At 38.4% G+C, this 25,112-nt stretch overlaps 1 protein-coding gene across 5 annotated transcripts in view; it reads left to right on the top strand.

Annotated features, from left to right (window-relative positions):
• Positions 1-25,112, top strand: part of DOCK11 (dedicator of cytokinesis 11) — a 216,252-nt gene that overhangs the window by 174,903 nt on the left and 16,237 nt on the right. For 3 of the 5 annotated variants that reach the window (XM_027534833.1, XM_027534834.1, XM_027534836.1), the window contains 6 exons: positions 1,255-1,470; positions 1,555-1,612; positions 10,747-10,853; positions 18,031-18,153; positions 21,208-21,321; positions 21,852-21,998. In XM_027534833.1, the coding sequence (XP_027390634.1) occupies positions 1,255-1,470; positions 1,555-1,612; positions 10,747-10,853; positions 18,031-18,153; positions 21,208-21,321; positions 21,852-21,998 (765 nt within the window). The remainder of the gene's footprint in view (positions 1-1,254; positions 1,471-1,554; positions 1,613-10,746; positions 10,854-18,030; positions 18,154-21,207; positions 21,322-21,851; positions 21,999-25,112) is intronic. The other 2 variants (XM_027534835.1, XM_027534837.1) reach the window with 2 other exon arrangements.

Raw genomic sequence — 25,112 nt, 5'->3', positions numbered from 1 at the left:
ATATGCTCCAACTAATCCCATGAGCACAGCAATAGCTTATGTCCTTTAGCATCTTTTACTCATACCCTAAGAGTATTTTCCATTTTTTACCATCCTTAATTCCATGTTATATAAAAGTTAGACTGCCAGCTTTTACAAAGTAAATGGGGTCTGTTTTAGCCCTCCGTGATAGGAAATGTTTTTCATGATTCATTTGTGAAATGACAGTTTTATTCTGGTAGGGCAATCATTACCAATAAACTCTATTACAACAAAGGTATAGATTTCTCCCAGTAAATGAAACCTCTATTAATGTATATGAAGAGACTTTATACACACACACACACACACACACACACACACCAATAACAATTTTTAAAAGTCATCTTTAAAGAAGACTCTTTTGAAAATTATTTTCTCCACCTTTGGTGATATTCACATTGAAAAGCTCCCTAAGGCCTGTACCTGTCCCTACTCCTCTTCTCAGAACCCTACATATAATTGTGATTACTCCAGTGGGGTGAATAGGAAACTCTAACTTCCTATTTTTGAAGACAAAAGCAACCCTTTAAGAGAAAGTAATGATGTAGTTAACTTGTTGAGAGTGTTCTGTGATTCATAAACTCTTATTTCCATAATTTGAAATTTGTTTTCATGTTAATGCATATGGTAGTGGGTCGATGGAAGAATGACTAAGGTCATGAGCTCTGTAGCCTAACTGCCTGGATGTCAGTCCTGTCTCTACCACTTACCAACTTCACAACTTTGGCCAGACTACTTAACTGCTGTGTATCTCAGTTTTCCCATTAGTAAAATGAATTATGATAGTCTTAATTCATAATGTTGTTATAAACTTTAAACATGTAAAGTGCCCAGGCCTCTGCTTGGTACATAGTAAGATATCAATTTTTAGTTATTATTGTAACTAAAATTACACAGTAAAAGTGAATATGGATTACCTTAATTGACATTGAACTGACAGCAGAGGAGGTGGGGTTCAAAACCAGGTAGTCTGGCTCCAGAGTCTGTACTTTTATGTGTTAGGAATATACTACCATCAAACTCAGTGCTTTTGAAGCCTGAGATAGTAGAATATTGTTTAAAGAATTAATTTAAAACTCTTGAGGCATGCCCACATGCCAAGAACCAAGAACCTAACACCAAGATTTCTAACAAGGGGTAAAAGTTCTATGTTATTCCCAGGATGGGCTGCTTAGGTTTACAGCACATGGATAACATTGAAAAACATGTCTTTTTTGTTTGTTTTGATATTAGGCAACTGCTTTTCCCTCAGAAGTCAAAGACTTGACCAAGAGAATCCGTACTGTTCTTATGGCCACAGCTCAAATGAAGGAGCATGAGAAGGACCCCGAAATGCTAATTGATCTCCAGTATAGCTTAGCCAAGTCCTACGCAAGTACCCCAGAGCTCAGGAAAACCTGGCTTGATAGTATGGCCAAGATTCATATAAAAAATGGAGATTTTTCAGAGGTGACTACTTATGACTTTGTTCTAAACACAAGACTTCCCAAACCCCTGGAGCACAATCTCACGGTTCCTTGTCTCCTTTTGCAGGCAGCAATGTGTTATGTCCATGTAGCAGCTTTGGTTGCAGAGTTTCTTCATCGAAAAAGTAAGATATTTCTGTTCGTCAAGTCAGGGAGAACTTCAGTTAGCCCAAGGAGTTTTATCTTTGTAGCTTGCAGCTATGAATGGGATATGATTGAGCTCTGAAAATATGCTCACCTTTCATCTGACTCACTGTTGAACAGAAGTTGTTCTAAAAGAAAACTGGATTGTTCATTTGCCTTCTGCTTTCATTAAGAGTACAAGAATAAGTTAAATAGTACAGGGCCAGGCCTGATGCTCAATGTTTGTTTTCCAAGACTGTCTCCCTGCAAGACTGCCACAGATTAAATTCTTCTCAGGGCTTATGGGAAGCTCTGGATAACATACATCACTTATTTTCCCCTGTCTGCCCCAACTTTACCAACAACTTTCCACGAATTCTATCTCTACAGCATTTTAGTGTAACAGTATCTTGGTATTAACAGGGAGTTGACAGGACTTCCCTGCACTCCCAGTTCTCATGTTCTGTCCCTGGTCAGGGAATCAGATCGTGTATGCCGCAACTAAAGGTCTCACCTGCTACAACTAAGACCCAGTGCAGGCAAAGAAAGAAAGAAATATATTTTTGAAAATGCTAAAAAGACAAGAAAGGGAGTTCACACATCAGCTAGATGGCCCTATAATATGTCATTTGTTTGTATAACCATCTCAAGAACAATTTGGCATCCATACATGGATGAAGTGCCTTTGTGGGAGCTGTGGGATCCAGCCCCACATACCAAGGGACCTGGGAGGAATTTTACCCACCCATGTGTCAGGTAATGGGCAGACAGACCTGTGTTCTGTCTGTGGACCTTGCAGTGGCCTATGAGCTGGCTCCAGCCTCTGTCAGCTGCAGTCTAGGATCCCCCGGAGAACACTTATTTTGGATAATCACCCACAGACAAGAAAGCCTTGGGGGAAGTCCAGAAGTCCAGTGGAGAAGTTCTAGGATACTATTGGAGCAAAAATTATACAAGTTTGAATGCATTGAAGAGGGTAAGAGGAATAGTTTGATTTATTCATGTCACCTTCCACAAGGTGGCAAAGCTCAGTGCCAAGTGAGACTTTCTCACCCTTGATTTCTAATGCAGGGAAAAGTGAGAGCATATGATGAGGTACTATATTTCCCAGCAGCACAGGATGCTCCCAAAGAGGCCCATTTCTCTCTTGCTCTATCCAGAGTACTGAGTTGTGAGCTGAATGATGGAGGCAGGAAGAGGCTGAGGGAGCTGCAGATAGGATTCTGAGAGGGCATTACAGGCAAACAGACCCTACTAACCACATCATGGACTTCATGAAAAAGCCTGCCAACAGATCCCTAGAGATATTTAGCCTGTGGATCCCCCACTGGGCCACAGGCACCTCCTGTGCTCCATGTGCCTCAGCCACACTCTCCTCCATCCTGTAGCTGGATGTGTGTGCTTGCTGCTGAAGGCAGTGAGAGTCAGCTCTCACAGAGGGCTAGTGAGCTTGTGCAGAAAGCCAGCCAGAGTTTGCGGGCCAGGGGGAGACCACAAGTAGCACCACCATTGGGAAATCAAATGAGAGACTGTTAGCACCTGGCCTTGTGTGTTACATGATGGGGAAAAGACATATGTGGTTATGAATTCTGTCATATATGTGAGCCAGAATTGCAGAGCAGGTATATCCATAGAAGGTCTGTGAAAGCCTCAGAATCTCTAGCAGGACAGATGGAAAGTATTTCTCACCCTCAATCAGTAAAATTGGTTGAAGGTGGCTGACATTTAAAATGTGAAGATAGTAATGCAAAATTTCAAGGAACATGAAAAATGAAGGAAATATGACACCCCCAAAGGATCATAATAATCTTATAGTAAGAAAGAGATCTGCAATTTATCTAATAAAGAATTCAAAACAGCTTTTCTAAGGAAGCTCAATGAGCTACAATAAAACAGAAAATTTAGTAAAATCAGGAAAATAATACACAGACAAAATGAGGAGTTAAACAGAGATGGAAATCTCATAAAAAGAACCAAACATTTTCTGGCACTTACGAATACAATGAATGAAGTTAAAACTGAAATAGAGAGTATTAAAAATAGAATGGATCAAGGAGAAGAAATAATCTGCATTAAAATACTAGACCTTTGAAATTATCGAGTCAGAGGAGAAGATAAGGATGAAGAGTGAAGAAAGCCTATATGATCTGTGGGATGCTATCAGCAGAAATCTTATAGGCTAGGAGAGGGTAGGATGATATTTTTCAAGTTCTGAAAGGAAAAAGTTACTGCCAACCAAGGATACTTCATCCAGCAAATTTGTCCTTCAGAAATGGACAGATGAGTACTTTTCCAGGCAAACAAAAGTTGAGGGAGTCCATCACCACTAGACCTGTCTTCCAAGAAATGCTGAGAAAAGTTCTTCCTGTTGAAGTGAAATGATGCCAATTAGTATTATGGAAACATGAAATGGATCCATATGAATGGATGAAGAAGACATGGCACATGTAGTCAATGGAAAGAAGGGAATCCTCCCATTTGTGACGACACGACTGGACCTTGAGGATATCCTGCTAAGTGAAATAAATCTGAGAAAGAGAAAGACAAATACTGTACAATCTTACTTATACGTGGAATCTTAAGCCAAACTTGTAGCTGCAGAAAGTAGAATGGTGGTAGCCAGAGGGGTGCCAAAAATAGGGCGATTTTGGTCAAAGGGTGCAAATGTCCACCTACAGGATGAATATGTTCTGGATATCTAATGTATATAGTGATTACAGTGAAGTAGATTTTGTTATATACTTGAACGTTGCTACGAAAGTAGATCTTAAATGTTTTTCCTCTGTCCAAAATGGTAATTATGTGTGGTGATGAACTCTAGTGTGGTAATCACTTCACAATATATACATGTATCAAATCAACACATACACCTTAAATGTACACAGTGATCAATAACAATTGTGTCTCAATAGAGCTGGGGCTGGTATAGGGCTGGCAGGGGGGCATCCACAAAAGGAGTCATGGTCTTAAAGGGCTCAGGATTCCACAAGTCTAATTCAGGAATCTGCCTGAAAGCTTCTCTTTCCAAAATTAGTATTGTTGACCACTGTAACAACTACTTAAATAGTAAACCAGTTGAGTTCAGACAACAGATACACATATATGTATGGCTGAGCCCTTTGCTGTCCACCTGAAACTGTCACAGCATTATTATTTGGCTCTACTCCAATACGAAATAAAAAGTTTTTTAAAACTGATTGACATTGGGCACTGCAAAGACATCTCCTATTATCGATCATAATTGCCAAGCTATTGGGTTGGCCAAAAACTCCATTTTGGTTTCTTGTAACATCATATGGAAAACCCCAAAAGAACTTTTTGGCCAACTCAGTATTTCCTTGAAGGCAGTCAAATGAGTAACATTACTGGAAAATGAAACCATCTTGTGGAAGTCACATCACTCTGGTTTTGGCTATGAGAACACAACCATGGTTTATATTTTAATTCCAGAATTTCTATAGTTAACCAGGTATTTTTCTTCACAAACAAAATGGCATAACTAAAATGATCCATTTTCCTTGCATATTAAATTAACCACTTTCTGTTTGGTACTGAATTTCTTTTCAACAATCATATGTTTGAAATTGACATGTTCTAGTATTTTCTTTTTAGTACATATGTGGTTTTAAAGTGGAGAACAAAATTAAGTATCAAAAGAAGGCCTTGTTTGAAGCTTCTTTTCCTTACATCACTGGTATGCCTGTGAAACTGCCATAAAAACAAATACTGAAATTGCACACCTGCAGTTAAAAATAAACTAACAAATATGAAACCCCTAAACAAAACTAATTAAGGTTTTAGGTATGTCTTTCAGATATATAAGGTTAATATTATCTCATCTTTTCAATTAGTAGAAATTTGAAATAAGAGTTTTATGTCTACTAAGTATAAAACTACACCCATTCGATACTGAAAATAGTTAACTATATTAAAGTATTTCCTTAGAAATTTTTCAGAGGGGCAAAGACCTTAAAACTAAGCAAAAATCAAGAATTATTTCTCTCCATTATCAGTTCTTAAGCTTTAGAATTATAACTATATAGGATTGGAGAAAATAGGAACTGAAATATATAAATTTGCTGTGAATTTTTTTGGACATTAGCTTGAGGCAGCCAGTCTGAACAGCAAACAATGTGACATGTTTCAAGAAGTGAAAACAGTGGTTTTAACCGATCATTTAAATACTTATTTTACAAAACCTTCAAGGGTTGTTGGTTTTTTTGTTTGTTTGTTTGTTTCAGAATTTATCCTTTGTAGAAATCAAAGAGCCCTTCTCTGCACAGGAAAAGATGTTTTGCATTTTAACAAAAGTAATGTTAAATTTAGGAGAAGTTTACATGTTTATTTATAGGTACCATCCATTTTTAAGCCTGGAAAATTCTACTCACTTAAACTAGAACATCTTATTCTGAAATTGTGGCAGTAGTAAAAGCCTTAGGGTTTCCCTCCCTTCACTTCTTTCATTCAAATGATCTGAAACACCTGATTTTGTTAATTTTGTGATTAAAGTATGATAGTCATGCCAAGCTAAACCACTAGTGTTAAAACACAAGTTAAAATCTTAATCTGTTAACCTGTCTTCCAGTCTGAGAAATCCATAACCTAGGTAAGACCTGGATATTCACAGAGTAAATAAAAGTACATTTGAGTGCAGGACTGAAAGAAAAATTTCCATTTACACTTAAGACAAAGTTATTTATCAAAAATAATATAGCAATTGTAGAACCCTTTGATTTATGTCAAATATCCTTTTATGATTAAGACAAAATCTCTGACATATCAATTAGCAAAATTTTTCAGTTTTCTCAACATTGTATGCCATTTCTCTTGAAGTCATCATAAAGCTTTCTTTTTCATCAAGATGGAATGAAACACTACAGCTGACGCATTGGAGACAGATGTTCTCCTGTTTAGAGTTTTTAAGAAAAAAAAATTAGTTTGTCCCATTGGGTGGTCTCCTGAGTGAGCAAAGACTTGGTACCCCTGGCATCCCGAAGTGACCACAGAAGACCAGAGAGGGGCCATTTCTAGATCCTGCTTTTCATGCTTCAGGCACTGAACGGAACGGGAAAGTGGAGAGAGAGGTACAGTGCTTCCTGCCTCACTCCCACCTGCAAACTTCTTTCAGCCAGAGCTCTTGTTCTTTGTACCAGAGATCTCAAGGATCTCACTTTCTTCCCTTTTTCTAAGTTACCTCTAAGCGGTGATATGAGGTGTTAGTTACTCCCAGTCCCAAAAATACATAATCAAAAAACAGATCTAAATTTCCTTACTTCACTTTGTCTGCAAACCTCAACATGTTCTAGGTGTCATTCTCTGGAGACTAGACTCCTGCACCTCTTCTCTTCCTGAGACAGTGCACAGCTGTTTTCTCCCAGGGTAGACAAGAATCAAGTGTGCATTCTTCCACCACCACAGAGCATCCGAGATTCAGCAAAGCTTCAGGCCTGTAGAGCTCCTCCATCACCCCAGGCAAAGGAATTTCCTTTCCCATAGAGTCTGTTCTTGTCATGCCTTATCGGGTAATGTTGGTCGCTTTCCCAAGTCTCTATACCCAGGATCTGACAGCTTCCATTCTGCGTAGCTTTTCCTTTCCTCAGTTCCTTCCCAGTTACAGCCTTTCCCCTTTAGCCCTCCACTTGAGGCTTGGCTCCTAATCCTCTTCTAACTGGCAGTCTTATTTTAGCAAGGGTAGCGTTCCCACCCTCCAAACTCTCCTCCCCTTTGTCCACAGGACCATTTGTGCTCAAGGTAGTGGTCTAGTTGGACAGTTTGCATCTTGCTTGCCCTAGGATAACATCAGGAAAACAGAAGCCACAGCTCTGAAGGGCAGAATCAGGAATCCAGGTCACATACCAGAAAGATTTAAAGCTGACTCTTTAAGACCATGTGACATAATGCTACATAGGGCCACAGAAGAGCCCTCAAACAGATGTACACTGGCCTAGATTTAGTAACTTGTTTCATCTGAAACAAGACTAAACGAAACAAGACTAAAGGGAATCAAAGTTTTCCCCAAGCATTTTTAAAGTGAAGTTGTTCAGTCGTGTCTGACTCTTTGCGACCCCATAGACTGTAGCCTACCAGGCTCCTCTGTCCATGGGATTTTCCAGGCAATAGTACTGGAATGGATTGCCATTTCCTTCTTCAGGGGATCTTCCCAACCCAGGGCTCAAACCCAGGTCTCCCGCATGGTAGACAGACGCTTTACCGTCTGAGCCACCAGGGAAATCCCACAAAAAAGCGTTTTGAAGACCCACAAAAAAGACTCCTCTTATCATTAGTTTGGTGGGTGTTGATAACTTAAACAAACAGGGACATATATATTTATATATGCATTTAGCATTTAGTAAGAAGAGTGGACTCTAAAGCTGAAAAAATCCTTAAGAGTAGTCTTTACACCAGATGATATAGACCAGAGAGTCCAAAAGTAGCTCTTAACCTGTTTGTTTCTGACAGGAACCATAATTTACCCTCCCTCTACTTGAGATACACACCGAAAGACCCTTTCCTGAGATGCTTTGACCCCTTTTTATCCTCTCCTGAATCCCGGCCTTTTCTAGAAACCCTGGATGTGGGAATCATTTAAAATAATAATATCCTCAGAGTAGACAGAATTTTTCCCCCAGTCATGGATGTAGCTGCATGAGCCCTTCAGGGGGTTGAGTCTTTTCTTTGTTAAGGACTACATTCTTTACCTGTTCTCAAGTTTTGGGGTCCTCTTCCTTAACTGCCTAACTAACCCTTCACTTTATGAAGCAAGTGGGATGTTTTCTCCTAAATTTCAATGCACTGCTCACAATGCACTGCTACTCAACGAGTGTCCCGTAGACCAAGTCATGATACATGACCCTTTTTCCATCAAAATGCTGAGAAATCTCAATATGAGGTTTGGCTTTCTTAAACCTTCTTTCTTCCTTCTCCAGCCTCTAACACCAGGAAGCTTACCAAACATTTAGTCGTGAGAACATCATCATGTCTAATCATCACTATTAGATTGTAGAACAGTAGCTGTTTGTCCCCTTTGCGACCAGTGATTTTCTACTAACTAGCAGATTCTGTTATTAGGAGACTGAATTTTCCTTTAAAGTGACAACCGACTTATATAGGGGTAAATTCAACCACAGCAAGAGTGTTTGGACGTGTTCCTAAGTGCAAAATCTGTGCGGCAACCATGTGGCCTTCTAGCCCCAGACTCTTGTTTGATGGTAACAATTTGGTCCACAATCCTACAGCAATAGTTTTCAGCTGGGGCTCACTACTTACCCTCCCAGTGGTCCAACTGCAGTCACTATACCAAGTGCTAGCAATTATTTAACGTTATCTTCAGAAACCTAGTTTACTTATTGGTAGCTTTGGTTAAACAAATTTATTAAACAGTTGTTGTATGTTTTTTTTTTAATTTTATTTTATTTTTAAACTTTACAATATTGTATTAGTTTTGCCAAATATCGAAATGACTCCGCCACAGGTATACCCACGTTCCCCATCCTGAACCCTCCTCCCTCCTCCCTCCCCTTACTGCTCTAAACACTTTACTTTTCACTGAATTCTTATAAGTAGTGGTTATCTGTTTTACAGATACAGTCCTAGAGAGAAACATGTCTAAAATCACACAGTTAATGATAAAACTGGGTCTGTCTAATTCCAAAAGCTCTGGTTCTTCCAGTGCCCCATCCTATTTCTCTAAGGATTCCCCGTCCTTGGCATCTATTTTATTTCCTGCCTCTCTTTACAAGTCCTAGGCCACTTTTCCAATTCTCCAGTAAAACAAGGAACTAGAGATGCTTACAAAAGCTCGTTCAGTGTTCACCTGAAAAGTACATGCCCTCTTTGTTTAGGTGACAGACGATAAACATACACAGGATCAAAGTGTTAATTTTTAGATCATATTCAGTTCAGTTCAGTCGCTCAGACACGTCCAACTCTTTGCAACCCCATGAACCACAATCCGCCAGGCCTCCCTGTCCATCACCAACTCCCGGAGTTTACCCAAACTCGTGTCCATTGAGTCGGTGATGCCATCTAACCATCTCATCCTCTGTTATCCCCTTCTCCTGCCTTCAGTCTTTTGCAACATCAGGGTCCTTTCAAATGAGTCAGCTCTTCACATCAGGTGGCCAGAGTATTGGAGTTTCAACTTCAACATCAGTCCTTCCAATGAACACCCAGGACTGATCTCCTTTAGGATGGACTGGTTGGATCTCCTTGCAGTCCAGAGGACTCTCAAGAGTCTTCTCTAACAGCACAGTTCAAAAGCATCAATTCTTCTGTGCTCAGCTTTCTTTATAGTCCAACTCTCACATCCATACATGACTACTGGAAAAACCATAGCATTGACTTGATGGACCTTTGTTGACAAAGTAATGTCTCTTCTTTTTAATATGTTGTCTAGGTTGGTCATAACTTTCTTTCCAAGGAGTAAGAGTGTTTTAATTTCATGGCTGCAATCACCATCTGCAGTGATTTTGGAGCCCCGAAAAATAAACTCAGCCACTGTTTCCCCATCTATTTGCCATGAAGTGATGAGACCAGATGCCATCCCAGCAATCTTGCTTCCAGCTTGTGCTTCCTCCAGCCCAGTGTTTCTCATGATGTACTCTGCATATAAGTTAAATCAACAGGGTGACAATATACAGCCTTGACGTACTCCTTTTCCTATTTGGAACCAGTCTGTTGTTCCATGTCTGGTTCTAACTTTTGCTTCCTGACCTGCATACAGGTTTCTCAAGAGGCAGGTCAGGTGGTCTGGTATTCCCATCTCTTTCAGAATTTTCCACAGTTTATTGTGATCCACACATTCAAAAGCTTTGGCATAGTCAATAAATAGATCATATCAGGAAACTGTTACTATACCAAGCATTGCAGATGAGAGATAGTCAGAGAATGAAACTTATTTGTAAGTATATTGAGCTCATCATTTGGGGAAAAGACTGGTAGGATATATAGTAGATAGAATTGGTAAAAAAAAGTTTTTGTTTTTGTTTTTTTTGTAACAGAAAATTACACTTATGACTTTGTTCCTTACCAAAAGTATGTGTTTATTTTTAAGGATAGGTAATGCATGTAAGTCTGTCTTTCATTTACAAAACACTTTTAAAAAGTAAATTTACTTCACTGCTTTTTATTTACACAGAATTATTCCCTAATGGATGTTCAGCCTTCAAGAAAATTACTCCCAACATAGATGAAGAAGGAGCAATGAAGGAGGATGCTGGAATGATGGATGTCCATTATAGTGAAGTAAGACTCCAGGGCCTGCATTGTCAGTTAGATAAATGTAACTTCTTTAAATATATTTACGTTAAGAAATTATTACAGCTAACTTAATTTGAAAGGTAACTAAGGGTTGATGAACTATAAGGACTAAAACTACCCAGGGATCAGATGTGCCTTTGTGGAATGTGGAGCCCTATCTCTGCAACAGTTCTTACTGTCTGGCTTTAGAAATGTACCATGTATCATCATCCAATCACCTTTCAGTAACCAGGTCACAGGTACCATACTTAGAACACATCTCCATAAAAAATAGAGTTAACAATGTAACAGCTAAAGAGAGGAGGCTTCCAGGTGTTTTAAAGATGGAAAATTTCTGCTCTGAGCTTCATATGGATGGTAAACAGCTGCTGTTGTCACTCACTCAATAAGGCTTTGGACTTGGTGATAGAAGAGATATAAAATAATTAGATACGGCTGATCCCTGACCTCCAGAGTCTACCTAAAGAGACAACCCACCTACACAAAATGGAGAAAAGCAAGACAGTGTCATTTGAATAATACAGACAATAGGCAGTCAAAGGTGAGAGATACCTTTGGGCTGAGGAGAGTTAGGACTAGAGAGAGCTTTAAAGAATGAGGATACCCTGAAGTCATTTCAGCAGCAGCGGAGAATAGCTGGGATAAAAGTTAAGAGGTGGGAAAGTGTAAGGCGTATTTTAGGGGGCACAGTGAATGGATCACTCTGGCTAAGCCATTGGGTTTGCATAGGGGAGAGTAGTAGTGGAATTTGAGAAGCTTTGAATGTCTGGACTTTATTGATTAGAATGTTGAATTGCTGTCAAAGGTTTTTGAACAGAATGATAACAAGATGAAATGAAGCAGGAGGAAAGGTTAAATAGGTGGTAATGTGGGAAATGTATTGGAGGTCGATGGATGGTGGCTGGGGTCAGAGGCTGGAATGTGGGCTGCCCTGAGTGTCCAGTTGTGAAGCAGCCAGGCCTAAACCCAGCTTGTGACAGGTTCAGGGACCACTGAGGAAAAGAGGAGACTTGCTGGCTGTGTAGGAGAAGAGTCAAAAGTAGCATTGAGATTTCAGGTTTGGATATTTATAGAATAATGATGGATGGACAATTTTACAGGGAAGGTGATGAAGTCCATTTTTTGATGAGTATTGAATTTGAAGTATCAGTGGAAGGTTATTGAAATGGAAACAACATCAGGTCATTAGGCATTAAGAACTGAATCTAAGGAGAGAGATCAGGGTTGTGGAGCTACATCTGGAAGTCATAGCTGTGTGAGAAGCAAAGCACACTGATAATGGGAGATAACATAGCAAGTGAAGACCAGAGAACCAAGAACTGAATCACAGTGACGTTCACATTTAAGGAATGTGAAGACCAAAAAAAGAAACAACAAAAGGGGGGAGACTGAAGTGCTTGCAGGCCCACAGAAATGAATTTTTTTAAGGTTGTATTAAGAAACATAAAATGCAGCAATTTAAAGTGACAGAGACACACTTTGTACTCTATGAACTGTATTTTTTACATATAAGCAATTTCAAGCTAGCTCTTGTTCATTTAGCTAAAATGATCTATGCCTAGAAGCTTTACCTCCTACCTCTTTTTTTTGCCCACTACTTCTCTGTGAGTCTCTCCTCAGCAGTATAACTAGAGGCACAGATGTACAGAGTGGACTTGTGGACACAGTCGGGGGAAAGAGAAGGTGGGATGAACTGAGAGAGTAGCATTAAAACGTGTACATGACCGTATATAAAACACATAGCTAGTGGGAAGTTGCTGTATACACAGGGAGCTGAATCCGGTGCTCCATGATGACCTAGAGGGCTAGGATCTGGGGGTAGGAGGGAGGCTCAAGAGAGAGGGTATACACACGCACACACACACACACACACACACACTTAATGACTGACTCATGTTGTGTGGCAGAAATGAACACAACATTGTAAAGCAATTATCCTCCAATGAAAATGAAAAAAGATTCATAACAATAGGAGCCCTTCTAGCATCAAAAATGCTGGAGTGGGTTGCCATTTCCTTCTCCAGGGCCTCTTCCCAACCCAGGGATCAAACCTGGGTCTCCTGCATTACAGGCAGATTCTTCAGCGTCTGCACCACCAGGGAAGCCCCAAATGATTAGCACATAGTATGAAATCAATAAATATTTCTTAAGTGAAATAAAATAAAGATAATAATACTATCCTGGTCACTTCACAATAAACATGAAGGTTCTTTGTAAGTCATTAGGTGCTACATAAATGTCCGGCTTTATCACTGACCAACTGGATAGTAAACTTGGCTTTTACTCCCGGAACTTAGAAGAGTTGATGTTTAAAACGTGTTTGCTGGATTAACTAATCATAACAGAGAGTCAGATACTTGAATTTTAATCCCAGTTCATTGCTTGACTGTGAAGCCTGGGGTAAATTAATTCATTTTTTGGGTTTTAGTTAGACTTAGATGTTTTCATGTAAGATCTCCAGTTTGTGTGGGCTCACAGCAGGTAGATTCCAGGGAGTTCATGGGAGATAAGTGGATTAGCACAACTGCAGTTACGTCCTTTTTTCCAAACAGTAGCTTCAGCTTAGTCATAGAAGTGGCCTTAAGCCTGACCCTTTTTTGTACTCCAAGGGAAAGTAGTAATATTTCTTATTGGTCAAGAACTATAATCAGTTTCCTATGCAAACACATTTGTTACAACTGCTTTGTGTTCTACCGTAATAATTTATATGTGCCTTTCATTTAAGGTATACAGTAGAATCATATTCTCCATAGTGCCATTTTATGTTTCAGTTTATATAATACGGCTTCTTCCTCATGCCCTAGCCAATGGAAAATAACTGCCACTGACTTACAGGTTTTATTGAAATGAAAGATACAAACTAGTGTTCATTTAGTGGCTTCTTTATGTAGGTGAATTAACCCATTAATAATTTAATTTGTTTTTAACACTGCATTTCTGACTTTTGATTTGAAATAGTTTTAAAGAAAAATTAACATACAATAAAATGCACACATATTAGGTGGACAACTTGATGAATTTTGACAGTTGTCTACACCCATATAACACCATGGTAACACATTACTATGAGAAACAAAAAAGTAGAACATGTGCATTACCCCCAGAGAGTTCTATTGAGCCCATTTCCAGTCAGTTTGCCCAGTCCCAATATCTGATGTAGATTAGTTTTAACAGTATTTGGTGTCATAAAAATGAAATCATTCCGTATCTACCTTTGTATTTGCCTCTTTTGGTTGGCAGAAATTTTTGGAGATACATCCATACATCTCGGGAAGTTTTATATGTAACGTTATATGAAATTGTCAAGAGTTTTTAAAAGTGGTTGGACCATTTTATATCCCATCAACAATGGATGAGAGTTCCAGCTGCTTCACTTCCTCACCAACATTAGCTGTTGCTAATCTTTTTGTATTTTTGCCATCCTATTAGACATGAAATGGTATCTCACTGTGTTTTTCATTTGTATTTCTCTAATGACTAATGGTGTTGAGCATTTTTCATGCAGTCTTTGTCTGTCATTTATCTTTTGTGGAATGTTTGTTCAATTCTTTTGCCCATTTTAGAAAGTGCATTTTTCTTTTTGTTGTTGATTTATGGGAGTTATTTCCATATTCTGGATATAAGTCCATCATCAGATATATGTGCTGCAGATTATTTACCACTGTTTGATTCGTTTATGTATTTTCTTCACTAAGTCTTTTCTTGAGCGGAAACTTTTGGTTTTGATAAAGTCCAATTTACTCTTTTTTAATGGTTTATTTATGTGTGTGTGTGTCTGTGTGTGTACGTTTGGTCTGAGAAATCCTTACTTACCTCGAGACTGTGAAGATATTGCCTGATATGTTCTGCTATGAACTTTGTTCCTGAGTTTTATGTTTGGGTCTACAGTCTCTTTAGAATTCATTTTTGAGTATATGATGAGATAGAAGTCAAGATTTATTTTTTGTAGACAGGTATTTTACATAGTCCACACCATTTGGGGAGAAATAAAACTTCTTGCACCCCTGCTGAATTGGTTTGGCACCTTAGCTAAATTTCAGTTCTTTATATGTTTGTGATCTATTTCTCGACTCTGTTTTGTGCCACTGATCTATTTGACCATGTTGATACCAATATCACACTGTCTTGAATGCTGCAAGTTTGTAAGTTATGGAATAATATAGTCTTAGTCCTTCAACTTTGTTCTTTTTCAAAGTCACTTTGGCTATTCTGTATCCTTTGATTTCCATATAGAATTTCAGAACATCTTTTCTCTTTCCTCAAAATAGCCTGCTGGAAGCTTTGTCAAGATTTTGTTACATTTATATATCACTGCGTGGAGAATGGATAGCTTGAACAATACTGAGTCTTTCAATCAAGTCTTGTTTAGGTTTTTAATTTCACCCAGCAATATTTTGTGCTTTTTCAGAGTAGAAGCCCTTTCCTGGAAATTTTGTTAGATAATGGATGTTCTGATGCTACTGGAAATAGTATTGTTTGGTTTTTTAATCTTATTTTTCAATTTGTTGTTGCTACTCTACATAAATACAGTGATTCTATATGTTGCTCTTATGATGTGCAACCTTCCTAAATCCTCTTACTTGTTTTAGTAGTTTGTATATTCCTTAGGATTTTCTACATACACCATCATGTCATCTGCACAGAAAGATAGTGTCACATTTCCTCATCTCTTTCCCTTCTCTCTTTCTTTCTCTCCTGCCTTATTACACTGGCTAGCACCTTCAGCATAATGTTGAATAGAAATGATAAGAGCAGGCAGTTTGACTTGTTCCCAAATTGAGGAGAAGAGTGTTCAGCCTGCAGGTTTTTAATAAATGCTCTTTATCAGATTGAGAACAATCTCTTCGATTCCCTGTTCTAGGTGGATTCTTTTTTAACATTGCGAAGGGATATTGAATTTTTTCAAAGTCTTTTTCTGCAACTATTGCTAGACATCACGTTTTTTCTCTTTTATTCTGTTTTCATGCCTCTTTCTGTTTACATTGGATTTTTTCCTAATTGTAAACCAACTTTACATTCCTGGGACAAACATTACTAGTTTTTAATAGATTTTTTTTGTGATTTCCCCAAAGTTCCTCCTTTCAACTTTTATTGGAAAATTTAACTATTAAATGTTAATATATAGATTATCAAGTAGCAACATTTAATGAACATCTATTTACTACCACCCTGCTAGTGACTGAAAAAAACAATATAATAAATGTGCTGTCCCTACACTTAAAGAGTCACAGCCAACTTGTAAAGTCAGATACATATATAACGGGCAAGTATAGTGATAAATATCCACCCAATGTGGTATCATAGTAAGAAAAATAGGCCTCGTGTCGCTACTCTGTGTTAATCAGGAGAAGGATCCTGGAAGAGGTGAAATCTAACTTTTCTTACAGGGTTAACTACGTGAAAGGGATTAAAGGACACGAGGGCACAGAATGGACAAAGGCACAAAGTTAAGCCAACACCGTGGGGCTTCAGAGAAACTAATAGTAGTTCATCACTGCTGGGGTATTAGGTACAAGGCTCGCTTGAGGAGCGATGATTTTATGAAATATCAGCCAGATCACTGCAAACCTTGTGTGCCAAATGAAGGAATTTGTCCTTAGTTCTGCAAATGATGGGGAGCCATGAGATTACAAGGGAAGAGGGATGTAGTCTGGTTTGTATTTTAATCAAAACCCTCTGGCAGATTTATAGAGGACAGATTTGAAAGTGCCAAGGCTGGAGGCAGGAGGATCTGTTAGAAAACAGTAATGATGTCCTGAATCTTAGCAATGAGAGTAGAAATGGAGAGGAAGGGTCAGAGTTGAGAAATATTTAGGAAGTAAAAGTGGCAGAACTTGGCGATGAACTGATTAGAAGATGAGTCAAGATTGAGAGCGTATTAGTTTCCTAGAGTTGCCATAACAACGTACACAAACTGGGTGATTTAAGACAATAGAACTTTATTGTCTCACAGTTCTAGAGTCCAGAGGTCTGACATCGAGGTGTCAGTATGGTCATGTTTCCTTTGACACTCTGGGTAGCAGCCTTCCTTGCCTCCTCCTAGCTCTGCTGGTGGCTGTTGGTCTTGTCTTTCCAGTCTCTGCCTCTGTAGTCACATGATGTTCTCCCTGTTCGTCTCTGTCCTTTTGGAGTAAGCCTCACCCAGTAAATCCCTTCACTAAGTAAGTCACTCCAGTGTGATGTCACCTTCACTCATTATCTCCAGTGACCCTATTTCCAAATAAGGTTACATTCTGAGGCACTGGGAGTTAGGGCTTCAGCTTATCTTTGTGAGCGACACAGTTCAACCTATAATAAAGAGTAAAGTCAAAATTGCTTTTAATTTTCTAGTCTGTAGGATATGACCCACTGGCTAGGTGGGAAACACAAGGAAAAGAGCTTTTTTAGAAACAAGATAAATTCAGAATTGACTAGAGGACATACATTGAGAGCCGTTGTAGCAGTCAGTTTTATAGGACTGAAATTCATCTCTTTAAGATAGAAACAAACTGTTAAGACATATGGATAGCATGAATAATCGGCATCATCTTTTCATTGTTGAGAACATGCTATGATGGTTGTTTTATAGTAGCTGTTATTATGGCAAAGTCAGAGATCTCTCTCGTGAGGTATTATACTATCATTCTCACTGGTTTTCAAACCAACAGTTAGGAAGGAAGCATTGTTGACCAAAATCACATCATTTTAATAAACCCCGATGTAACTGATGCAGCAGCTTGAAAATTGTGAAATTACCTTAAGACTCTATTAACTGCATATAAATATAATTTTAGTAGAAAGCAAAAATCATGGACATTTGTAGGCTTAGTGGAATTTACCCTGTTAGACATTTAAATATCCTCAGTTTGGAAAACCATATCCCATTTTAAAAGTACTTCTGAACATGTTACATTATGTAAGTTTGGTTAACATCTTTATTACGTGCTAAACAAAGTAAATAGTAGTTTTCTATTGTCAATATTAATTTCAAATTTTAAGAATGTGGTTTCAATTTCAAGTATTTCAAGCATGTCATTTAGAATATATAGTTACACAACTGTACTCCTGTGCATTTCCTTAAATTTAGTACGTTCTGTTTTTTATTCCTTTGAAATAGTTCAAACTATATTTGCGCAGAGCTCACATATCTCTAATTCTTGATTGCATTTTTTTCTCAATGCAGGAAGTTTTGCTGGAATTGCTAGAACAATGTGTGGATGGCTTATGGAAAGCAGAACGTTATGAAGTAATTTCTGAAATTTCCAAGTTGATCATTCCAATTTATGAGAAACGTCGAGAGTTTGAGGTAAGCAACTGAAACATTTGCATCATTCACGTATATGTTTTATTTTGGTCTTAAATTCCTATCCTTAAAAAATTCTGAAAAGTCCTAAAATGCCAGTCCTACCTTGCTGCTGCTGCTAAGTCACTTCAGTCGTGTCCGACTCTGTGCGACCCCAGAGACTGCAGCCCACCAGGCTCCCCCATCCCTGGGATTCTCCAGGCAAGAACACAGGAGTGGGTTGCCATTTCCTTCTCCAATGCATGAAGGTGAAAAGTGAAAGTGAAGTTGCTCAGTCCTGTCCGACTCTGAGCAACCCCATGGACTGCAGCCCACCAGGCTCCTCCGTCTGTGGGATTTTCCAGGCAAGAGTACTGGAGTGGGGTGCCATCGCCTGCTCCAAGTCCTACCTTATATTCATTTAAATTTTCCAAATGAAATTAAGGATGCAATGTTTAAAATGTAAATTAAAATTAGCATTATGCCAGTTTTTCTCACAGCGGTTTTATCCAGCAATCTTCCCTTCTCCACTCATGGCAGAGAACAATCCATGTTGTCCTTCACACACACACACAAAAGTTACTGGATTTCCATGTGGTCAGGGAAGAGATATAGGTGTGAATCACTTCTTTTCAATTTGATGGTGAGGCTGAAGTTGCTAACAGATGATAGTGGGGGGATAATAAGTTACTAGGAATTACCCTTTTATGAGGAGCTTTTCCAGTTTTGTCTGCCACATAAATCTTTGATCAAGGACAATTAGTAAAAAAATCATAGTATAGCTATTGCCACCAGCACTCAACAGGACTTTTTATATTCAAGAATCTGAGTCCATAGCATAATTTTCTATCCCTGCTAAGCTGGAAAGGGATGCTTAGGATTCAAGCCATTTTTAAAAGCAAAGCAGTCTATCCTTAAACATATATAACAAGTAGCCTTTCATTGTGGAAGTGTCCCAGAGTGAAAACATACATTTAATGTCATCTGTGTAGTGTTCTAATCTCTTCTCCAAATTGGCTCTTATCAAACTCACTCTTTCTTCCTGGGTTCTGGGTCTTCCTACTCTTTGCCCTGCTTTTGCTGTATACGGGGACATGCCTAAAAAATCATAGTGCAGCCCAAATGATTATATTAAAAAGTGAGAGTTAAGTAATTAAATCTATGTTATATAGATGACAAAGGATAGCCTATGAGACAAGACAAGAATCGGCATTGCTCTTTCTGTCAAAGCATTGCATCCTAAGAACCTTTGTAAAAGTGCCAAAGTACCTACTGTCTTACACTTAAGTTGAAGACCAGGTTATTAGAAACCCAGAGAACATATTGCTACTCAATGGACTAATAGGGAAAAAATATGTATATTCCCTACACATTAAAGGAAACAATATGTTCTATTGGGGAACTACTCCTATTTCCTTGTAGAGAGGCAAGGGTCTGAATAGATTCAGAAGCATCCTGGGTGGGATAAAGTAAGTTTTCAGTGTTCTTTATGGGGTGGGCTAAAAAGTGTCAGCCAGAGCAGCCATTAAGGAAGGAAAACTTCCCTCAAATTGACTTCAACTGCAGAAAATAGTATGGAAAGAATGTGAAACAAAGAACATCTGCTTCCCGGCTCCCCTTTTAGACTTGAAATGAAATTCACCAGCATACAGTGAACCGTTTTCTAGTTTGCAGTTCAGTGGCATTTAGCGCATTCTTCGTATTTTGCTCCCACCACCTCTCTCTATGTTCAAAACGTTTTTCTCATCCCAGGAAAAACTCCATCTCCTTCAAGGAATCACTCTTCATCCCCTCCCGCACCCCACTGGTGACCACTAATCTGCTTTCCGTCTATGGATTTGCCTGTTCTGGATGTGTCATGAAAAAGATGAATACAAGATGTGACCTGTTGTGTGTGGCTTCTTTTACTTAGCATAATATTTAGAGGTTCATTCAAGTTGTAACCTATATCAGAACTTCATTCCTTTTTCATGGCTGAATGATATTCCATGGTATGGCTACGCCAAAATTTGTTTGTATGTTTGGGTTGTTTCCACATTTTGGCTATTATAAAGAGTGCTGTTGTAAACAGTTATGAGTAAGTTTCTGTGTGGGCGTGTTTTTGTTTATCTTGGATAGACACCTAAGAGGGGAATTGCTGGGTTACATAGTAATTCCATTTATAACTTCTGAGGAACCACCAAATTGTTGTCCCTTTTACCTTCCCAGCAGCACATCTGGTTGGCACTTGTGTTCTGGGGTTCTCATTAGAACCTAGTGAATGTGCCATCCTAGTGAATGTGAAGTGGTGTCACATTGTGGTTTGGCTTTCTAATTCCTCAATGACTAACGATTTTGAACAGCTTTTCATGTCTTTGTTGGCCGATTTTATATAGTCTCTGGAGAGGTGTCTATCCAAGTCCTTTGCTCACTTTTAAATTGGGTTGTTTTTCATTTTGTTGTTTAACCATGAGAGTTCCTTATATTTTTTGGATAAGAAAACATCAGATATGTGACTTGCAAATATTTTCTCCTGTTCTGTATGGTGTCTTTTCACATTCTAGATAATGTTCTTTGCATAGTACATTCCCTTTTTCTGAGTGTGTAGAAGAATATATTCTTTGGAAGTGTCTGTGAACTTGTTATAAAAGCATTCCTCTCTCTGGCTTATACTGTTATTTTTGTGTCTTCATTTTACTTTCCTCTCCTAAAGTGTTTGCATGATTGTTTACTCACATCTGTCTACCTTAGGGCTATAGCAAAGCATTTTGCTTCTTTTTCAGTTACAATAATTCAGACATAAGGAAAAAAGTAGTCAATAACACAGTACTTTTAATGTATATACTACCATTGAGATATGAATGACATGAAGCATGATATTTAGAATTACAGTGTTATTTGACCATTTTAAGCTCTACCCTCTCACCTAAAGTTGTTAAGGCATTTTTTCTGTGACCATGGGAGAAGGGAGTGCGAATGACCCCACCAAAACCATTTTGGAAAGGAAATAGTATTGATTTTTTCCCCTTATGCATTTATTGTAGACATTTCATAACTAACCAAAAGATAAAGCTAATTTGTTTATTCTCATATTTTCAGAAGCTTACTCAAGTTTACAGAACTCTTCATGGAGCTTACACAAAAATTTTGGAGGTTATGCACACAAAGAAAAGACTTTTAGGCACTTTCTTCAGAGTTGCCTTTTATGGCCAAGTAAGTATTCTTTAGTTCATCAAGTTGTTTTCCTTTTTAAACATTCACCTTTGAGTTATTAGAGTACCATAGCAGCAGTTACTGGCCCTAGGATTCTGTCTAGATAAAGCACCTGTCACAAGAGCAGGTGTGACACTTTCTCAGTGTAATGTTCACTTTGGTCTCCAGATCTAAATCCACTAGGTCAGAGGACAGCATATAAGATTTGAAGTTTCCTTCAGTTTCATTTTCAGTCAGGCTTCTTAAATGTTAATTTAATACGCAGTACTGAAAGTTTTCAAATAAAAGTCAGGTAAGTATGCAAGTGATAAAAAATCTAGTGTAAAAACATTCAGGCCAATGATGTGCTCATATGACTGTGAGTTTGAACGTTCTCATTTATTTCAGCTATAATATATGCGTGTGGCTTTTAGTACCATTGTTTAAAATCTATTTCAAATACATTGTTGCTGATTACTTAGTGGATGTTCTTTAAATGCTATATTTGCTCATAATACTTATAAATTATTGTATGTTTAACTTTATAATAGTCTTTTTTTGAAGAAGAGGATGGAAAGGAGTACATCTATAAAGAGCCAAAGCTCACCGGCCTCTCAGAGATTTCCCTGAGACTTGTTAAACTTTATGGTGAAAAATTTGGTACAGAGAATGTCAAAATAATTCAGGATTCAGACAAGGTAACATGCCCTGCATTTTGAAATCATTATTTATTAGTTCCAAATGTGGCACATTGCTTCTGACTTTTTCCTTTTTTAGCTGGTAGAGGAGAGGCATGGGAAATAGAGTCTTTCCAGATCCCGAAAGAAAGGACAGGGGCTTTGGAATCAGAGAGAAGGATTCAGATCTCCATTCTCTGCCACTTGCTAGCTGTGTAACCATGGGGAATTTACTTTACCTCTCTGTGCCTCATCGTTCTCGTTAGTAAAATGAACTTAATAGTAGTGCCTTCCTCATAGAGTTGTTGTTGGGATTAAATTAGTTAAGGTATGCAAAGTGATTGAGTTCTTGATGCATAAAAACGCCTTCAATAACAGCATAGAAGCTAGCATGCTCAACCAATGTCAGCCATTATTGTTACTGCTGTTGTGCCTCGTGATTGTCAATTTCATACTGTATGAATAAATCATCTTAGGTGGGACATCCCTAGTGGTCCAGTGGGTAAAAGTCTGCCTGCCAACGCAGGAGACACAGGTGCGATCCCTGGTCCAGGAGGATTCCACGTGCTGTGGGGAAACTCAACCTGTGCACCACAGCCACTGCACTGGCGCTCTAAACCCCACACACCACAACTAGACAGTACTCACTGCTCATTGCAACCTGAGAAAGTCCGCAAGCCACAGCAAAGAAGATCAAGTGGAGCCAAAAATAAAAATAAATGAGATTTAAAAAAAAAAATCATCTTATGACACACATTTCACTCTTAAGATAGCCTTAGTTCAGTAGCTATATTTGCAGTGATGTAGGTTTAGGAGAGATGCCTTGATCTAAAGATGATCCATCCCACTAGACCCTGCCAAGGCAAGGATGAGAAAGGTTCCAGCAAGAGAGGCTGTTTCTTAGAAATGCATAGTTCCTTATAGACAGAATTGCAGAAGAGCACAATGGGAATGACTGATTGTCCTTAGTCACCATGGGCATGTTCAGGATGAGAGCTGATTTTTACGGTAGGAAAGCCCTTTAACACAGTGCAAGATCTGCAGGCCCCAGAAATACGTACCGAGTGACTGTGATGTGCATGGTGCTCTGCAAAACACTTGATAGCTAACAGGCAGCATTGCCAGAGTGAAAGGCCCTTGGCGATGGTAAAGACACTTCATTTTCCCCCATGAAAATGATCTCTTCACTTTGTAAATTTAGCTGTATCTTATGGAGATGATTTTATCTTGAACATATGCCTTAGACATTTAAAAACAGGTATGCTTGCAGGTCCAAAATTCATTAACATTTGGCAAAACCTCTCTGCTTCTTATCAGTTTCAGTCTTCTTAAGACCACAGAAGTTTTCTCTTTTGTAGCCAGCAAGTTTTAGGCTTGCTAGCACACTACTGATACTATAAATGGAAAGTTATTAGAAAGCCAGGCTTGCAGAAAAACATGCAGTTTTCTACGTTATGCTGCCTCTGAAAACCTGGCCAACAGGCACTAATGACAAACCACCATCAGGCAGCTGGACTCCTGACCCTCTTTGTAAACACAATATTTTAGTCACTCTTCATAGGCAACAGATAAAAGAAGCAGTTGCTACTTTCAAAATCCTTCTTCTTTCTTAATGTGTGGAATTAAGAATTTTAAACACTCTTTTACTTGCCAAAGAATAAAATCTGCCTAAGGGCACAAACAGTTTAAAGAACAGTGGGCAATATTTTCCAGTATTTTAAATGTACGTTTCCTGGACCCAATAATTTCACATTTAAGATTTTATCTTGTAGATGTACACACATAAAGATGTATGTTTAAGATGTTTATTGCTCTTAAGTTTATATAGCACAAAACTCAAAACAATCTAATGTCCATACGGTTAAGGACGTGGTACTGCCTTCATAAAGGATCTAACTAAACTACTTAAAATATTTATAAGTTTGGATGTAATCCAATCAAAATATATTCTTTTTATATAAATTTATTTATTTTAATTGGAGGATAATTACTTTACAGTATTGTGATGGTTTTTGCCATACATCAATATGAATCGGCCATAGATGGAATGATACAAGTGTTAACCATGGTATCTCAAAGGAGAGAGTCTAGAGTCTTATGGAGAAAAAAACCATTTTTTACTTTTCAAGTGTACTTTTTTAATGTTTTACCATATGCTTAGTTCATTTTTATAACGTTAAAATCCGTCTTGATCTCTTTTTATTTTTCTTCTATGCTTTGTGTTATTTAGATAATTAGCTTCAACTATTTCCTAAGTTTCTCTGGAGAAATCTAGATATTTAATGGGAAAAAAAATAAAGAAGTTTTGAATATAGGCTTTTTGGAAAAGTTTTAAAAGCTACTAAGAAAGTTTCTATCTCTTGTCACAGCATTGAATATGGTGTTTGCTGTGGGTTTTTCACAGTGGCCCTTCATAGGATTGTAGTCATTTCTTTCTATTCCTAATTTGTTGAGTGTTTTCATTATGAAAGGGTATTGAATTTTATAATCGAATGTGTTTTCTGTATTGATTTAGATGATTGTGTGTGTGTGTGTGTTTTTTTTTCCTTCATTCTGTTAATGCAGTGTATTCTCCCCTGCACTGGATGAAGGATCCTTAACCACTGCACCACCAGGAAAGTCCCCTATAGTAATAATTTTATAATGTATTAATCTTTTACATCATGGAGAAATAAAAACGAATTGTTACTATTGTTATGTTAATACTAGATTTTATAATTACCCATGTATTTATCTTTACTGAGACCTTCATACAGGTTTGAATTCCTGTCTGATGTTCTTTCATTGTGACCAGCAGGACTCCCTGTGGCATTTCACATGGGGCAGGTCTAGTGGTGACAAGCTCCTTCAGCCTCTCTTTATCTGGGAGTGCCTTAATTTTTCCTCACTTTTGAGGACAGTTTTGCCAGATATCAGTTCTGTTCAGTTCAGCCTCTCAGTCGTGTCCGACTCTTTTGTGACACCATGAACTGCAGCACGCCAGGCCTCCCTGTCCATCACCAACTCCCGGAGTTCACCCAAACCCATGTCCATCGAGTTGGTTATGCCATCCAACCATCTCATCCTCTGTCGTCCCCTTCTCCTCCTGCCCTCAACCGTCCCCAGCATCAGGGTCTTTTCCAGTGAGTCAGCTCT

This window comes from Bos indicus x Bos taurus, chromosome X (assembly GCF_003369695.1).
Source record: "Bos indicus x Bos taurus breed Angus x Brahman F1 hybrid chromosome X, Bos_hybrid_MaternalHap_v2.0, whole genome shotgun sequence".
Lineage (NCBI taxonomy): Eukaryota > Metazoa > Chordata > Mammalia > Artiodactyla > Bovidae > Bos > Bos indicus x Bos taurus.
Note: the sequence above shows the minus strand (reverse complement) of the source record. Positions and strands in the feature narration are given on the sequence as shown.